Raw genomic sequence first — 5,109 nt, 5'->3', positions numbered from 1 at the left:
TTTTGTGAGGGTTTTACTGGGATTTTGTGAGGGCTGTGCTGGGGTTTGGGGGGGGCTGTGCTGGGGTTTCCAAAGCACTGCGGCTGTGCTGGGTATAAATAACCCTAAAATAACACCGCATCCTGGAGAAAGGGCACTTTCTGCCGCCTCACAGGGCTCCCCTCTGTTCGGGCCCCCATTCCCCAGCCCATGGAGGATCCAGAGCCACAATCCCCCACCACACCCCTCTGCGGGAACCCCACTGGGATGTCCTGGTCCCCAGTGTCCCCCTCCCAGCTCCCCCCTTCACTGGGCACCTCTGGGGTGGTCCCTTCCCCAACCCCTCCGAGCATCCTCCAACTTCCTTGTCCTGCATTCCCCAAAAACCAATCCAGGCCCCAATTCCCGAGCTGTGGATGGAGCTGGATAATGGGGTGCAGCATCTGTGCCACCTTTGCTGCCACCAGCAGAGCAGGGGATGCTCCGTCTGCCCTAAATCAGGAGTGGGAACAGCACGGAGCGGCACCCCCGGCCCTCTGTGCCACCCACAATGTCCCTTTTGTGCCCCGTGTCCCCTCCCTCCCTCCCTCCCAGCTTCCCAGGCACTCACATCGATGCCATCGGCTCCTGGCACTCCTGGGGGACCGGGGGGCCCTCGTGGGCCAGGCTCTCCTGGTGGCCCTCGCTATGGGAAAAAGGGATGGGATCCACATCAGGAAGGGCCCCGAGATGTGTGGGGGGCACAGGGAGCTGCTGGGAATCCCACAGGGAGCTGGGATGGGGAACACCCTGAGGGGTCAGAGCTCTGCCCCTCCCATGGATGGATGGGGAAATCCAGGACATTTCCCCATACTGGGACCACCAGCTCCTCATTTCCTGCCCAGTTTCTATCCCATTTCTCCCCTCTCTTGCCCTGGTGTCCATAGGGTGGGGCCTCCAGGGGGTGGTGGCAGCGTTTTCACCCCTCTTTCCTCTTTCCCTGGTGTCCGAGGATCTCCTGCCCCAGTGGAGCAGGATCTCCATGGGATGGCAGAATTTCTTTCTCATCTCTGCTCCCTCTTTCCATGACACTTCCAGGGCTCCTGCCCCAACAAAGCGGGATACCCATGGGATGGAATTTTTACCCCATCTCTGCTCCCTCTTTCCCTGGTGTCCGAGGATCTCCTGCCCCAATGGAGTGGGGTCTTTATGGGATTCCAGAGCTTTTACCCCTCTTTCCTCTCTCCCTGGTGTCCAAGGATCTCCTGCCCCAATGGAGTGGGATCTCCATGGGATGCCAGCATTTTTACCCCATCTCTGCTCCCTCTTTCCCTGGGTTTCCTGCCTGGATGGAGCAGGATCTCCAAGCATTTCTACCCCACCTCTGTCCCCCTCTTCCCTGGCACTCCCAGAGCTCCTGCCCCGACAGATCAGGGTGTCCATGGGGTGACAGCAGCGCTTTCAAAGGCCCCTCTAAGCTGCAAGTGGGATTTTTGGGAACACTGGCAGGATTTCGGTGCCTGAAGGCCCGGGATGAGGTGGGGACCCCCAGCCCCTCTGTGTGAGCTCTCCTTGGGCCGGGCTGGCTCCGCTCCCGGGCTCCGGACAAAAGCTCCATTCAGGGAAGCTCCCGGAGCCCGGCCCTGGCTTTGAGGTTTGCACAGGAGTCGGCAAAGAACCCTCTGTTATCCTAACAGGGAGTTTGGGGGGAGAGATTCCAGTCCTGGAGACTGAACCCCCGGTGTTCCTGGAAATGGGAAGCAGACGGTGGCTGGGCCCCATTCCTGCAGCTCCTCCAGCCTCCCAGGCTGGTTTATTTTAAATATTATTTCTTTAAAATCTTTTTTTTAAAAGATTTGTTTAAAAATAAATTTATTTAAAAGGAATAAAAATGTGTGGTTTTTAAAATAAATTTATTTTTAAATGATTTATTATTTATGAATTTTATCGGATTTATTGGATTTATTTATGTGTCATTTATTATAATAGTAATTATAAATTAAATTTCTTAAATTTAATTATTTTAAATAAATATTTAGGGATCAATATAAATCCATAGGGATGAGAGGTGCTGCTGGTTCATGCACACAACAGGAGAGCCCCGGCTCCACCTTGGATCAACCCCTGAGCCAGGGAGGGAGCGAGTCCCCATTCCTGGGATCACCCCTGAATGGCACCTTTGTCCTGCCCAAGGAACGAATTCCAAAGGGTTCCTTGTTCCCGAAATTCCCACATCCCCGTCGCTCCGCTCCCCTGGCCAGCCCCAGCCCCTGCCCCCACGGGGATCCCGGGGGGGTTTAGGAAGGAGCTGCCCCCCAGTTCCCAACCGGCAGCTCAGGAGCCACATGGAAAAATTTCCCAAAAATCTCTAAAATCTGATTTTTTTTTTTTTTTTTTTTTTTGCAGTTGCAAGGCAAGGAGAGTTTTTCCAGGTGGGATCGCACTGCCTGCCCCTCTCCAGGACTCAGCTCCCCTTTTTCCAGATCCATTTTTTCCTGCCCCTGGGTGAGTGTGGGGAGTCCACGGAGACCCCTGGACAGCCCCCACGGAGCCTTGGGACAACCCCGGGCAGGTCAGAGCCCCCCCAGCCCTGCTCGGCCCCCCTCAGTCCGGATCCGCAGCACATCCCAGGAAAGCAGAAGCCAATTTCCCAGAAAGTCCAGGGGGAAAGACCCTCCACTGCTACTCCAGAGGGGAAATCAAACTCAACTTGTTTAGCCAACAATTCCCCAATTCCCAAGTCCCCACTTCCCGCCCGGAGAAGTCCCCGGCGGGTCGGGGCTGTGGCTCCCGGCTGTTCCCACCCTCCCAGGGGGGCATTCCTGGGAAAAGCAAGGGAATAATCCGAAAGTGCTCAGCACCGCGAGGGAGCGGAGATGGGGAATGTCCCTTCCCCATCCCTTCTCCATCCCTTCTCCATCCCCATTCCAGCCCGGAGCGGAGCGGGATCGAGCACGGGACTTACGAGCTGAGCCAGGCAGAGGCAGGAGGCTTGGAGCAGGAGCCAGAGCTGCGACACGAGGGTGACACGGGCCATGGCGAGCGCGGCTGGCACCGAGCGGGACCCGCGGGGACACCGGGAGGGCCGGGGAAGGGGAAGGAGGAGGAGGAGGAGAGGGAGGAGGAGGAGGAGAAGAAGGAGGAGGAAGGGGCTCATTAATATGGAGCAGAGGGATGAGGGCAGGGCCCCGCCCCCCTCAGGTGAGCCTGTGGCTGTTTGGGGCTGGATGGAGCCAGAATTTTGCACGATGGGGACAGGATTTGGCATGATTGGGACAGGATTTGGCACGATTGGGATAGGTTTTGGCATGATTTGGACAGGATTTGGCACGATGGGGAACGGGTTTGGCACGATGGGGACAGGATTTGGCACAATTAGGACAGGGTTTGGCACAATTGGGACAGGGTTTGGCACGATGGGGACAGGGTTTGGCACGATTGGGATAGATTTTGGCATGATTTGGACAGGATTTGGCACGATTGGGACAGGGTTTGGCACGATTGGGATAGATTTTGGCACGATTGGGACAGGGTTTGACAAAACGGGGACAGGATTTGACACGATGGGGACAGGATTTGGCACGATGGGGACAGATTTTGGCACGATGGGGACAGGGTTTGGCACTACTGGGACAGATTTTGGCACGATGGGGACAGGATTTGGCACGATTGGGACAGGGTTTGGCACAGACGAGGGGTGGGACAGGACAGGGGTGAGCTCGGGGCGGGGACAGCCCAGCCAGGATGTCCCAGGGTGTCCCCGCGGTGCCCCCATCACGGTGCCCCCATCACGGTGCCCCCATCACGGTGCCCCCATCACGGTGCCATCCCAGTGCCACCGGGTGTTGCGGCCGCGGTTCCCCCACACCCTGTGGTGAGGCTGGCACTGGGAACCAGTTCCTGCCACCCCTGGGAAACTCCCGGGGGATTCCTGCCCCAATTCCTGCCCTGTGACCCCCGCGCGGCCCCTCGGGGATGTCCCCGTGTCCCCAGAGTGGCACTGGGAGGGAAGCGGGGCTGTGCCCGGGGTCACAGGGGCAGTTCCCATGGGGGCGGGTGGATGTCCCGCTCACACCCCCATTCCCATTCCCATTCCCATTCCCAGGGAACTCGGGATGATTCATCCCGGCGATTTTCTCCTCCTCCTCCTCCTCCTGAGAGCTCCAAGGCTCCCCAATGCGCCGCTGATTCACCGCGTTTGCGGGGGCTCGGGGCTTCGGGGCAGGGCTGGGCACCCTCCCCGGTGCGCACGGGGCCATCCCAGTACGGACCAGTTGGGACTGGGGATGCCCCGCTCTGGGCTGGGATCTCTCCTGGATTGTTCCCTCCATGTCCCAGCCTGGTAGGGAAGGAATTGCACCAAAACGCGGGGGTTGGAGACAAAAAAAAGGATCCGGGATGTTTTGGGAGCATCTCCTTTTGGGGCTGCTGGGATGCTCCTGCCCGTGCCCCGGGCAGGTGTGTGCCAGCCCTTCTGGGACACGAGTGGCACTTTGGGCAGGATTATGTAATCCCGGTTTTTTCTGGTTCCCACAGTACTCCGGTGACAGATTTCTGTCTCCTGGCGATGCCGTTGCTCATTTTATCGCAGTTTTTCGGGTACTGCCGCTCCTGAAATCCTCTCCTCAGCACGGCCACCAGCCCCCTGCACCGCCAGCTCCCCCTCCAGCCCAGGGACAGCACCCCAAACCCCCACCCAGCACCCCTGAGATCCCCAAAACGCCCCGACCAGCATCCCTGAGCCTCCCAAACCTCCCCACCCAGCACCCCTGTACCCCTGAGTCCTCCCCAACCCCTTATCCAGCATCCCGGAGCCCCCCAAAACCCTCCATCCCACATCCCTGGACCCCCACCCAGCATCCCAGCACCCCAGGGCCCCCCAAGATCCCCCACCCAGCACCCCTGAGCCCCCCAAACCTCCCAGCCAGCACCCCTGGCACCCCCGGAGCCCCCGGCCATCACCTCCGCATCCCTGTGTCCCCCATCCCCTGCCTGTCCCCCCATTGTCCCCCCGATTCCCCCCATTGTCCCCCCGCTGTCCCCCCATTATCCCCCCGATTCCCCCCATTGTCCCCCCGATTCCCCCCATTGTCCCCCCGCTGTTCCCCCATTGTCCCCCCGATTCCCCCCATTATCCCCCCGATTCCCCCC

General features: G+C 59.2%; 1 protein-coding gene across 2 annotated transcripts in view; it reads right to left on the bottom strand.

Annotated features, from left to right (window-relative positions):
* The window catches only part of COL9A2 (collagen type IX alpha 2 chain), a 16,859-nt gene extending 13,755 nt beyond the window's left edge, over window positions 1–3,104 (bottom strand). The window contains exons 1-2 of one of the 2 annotated variants that reach the window (XM_042015518.1): window positions 2,924–3,104; window positions 590–664 (exon numbers count right to left, since the gene is read on the bottom strand). In XM_042015518.1, the coding sequence (XP_041871452.1) occupies window positions 590–664; window positions 2,924–2,995 (147 nt within the window). In that variant the 5' untranslated portion in view covers window positions 2,996–3,104. The remainder of the gene's footprint in view (window positions 1–589; window positions 665–2,923) is intronic. The other variant, XM_042015517.1, reaches the window with a different exon arrangement.
* Window positions 3,105–5,109: the final 2,005 nt, after the last annotated feature.

The sequence above is a fragment of the Corvus kubaryi genome, unplaced genomic scaffold, assembly GCF_017639235.1.
Source record: "Corvus kubaryi isolate FWS band 111438036 unplaced genomic scaffold, C.kubaryi_AGA036_p1.0 split3-37304, whole genome shotgun sequence".
NCBI lineage: Eukaryota > Metazoa > Chordata > Aves > Passeriformes > Corvidae > Corvus > Corvus kubaryi.
The sequence above is the reverse complement of the archived record's forward strand: the minus strand, read 5'-3'. Positions and strand labels throughout refer to the sequence as shown.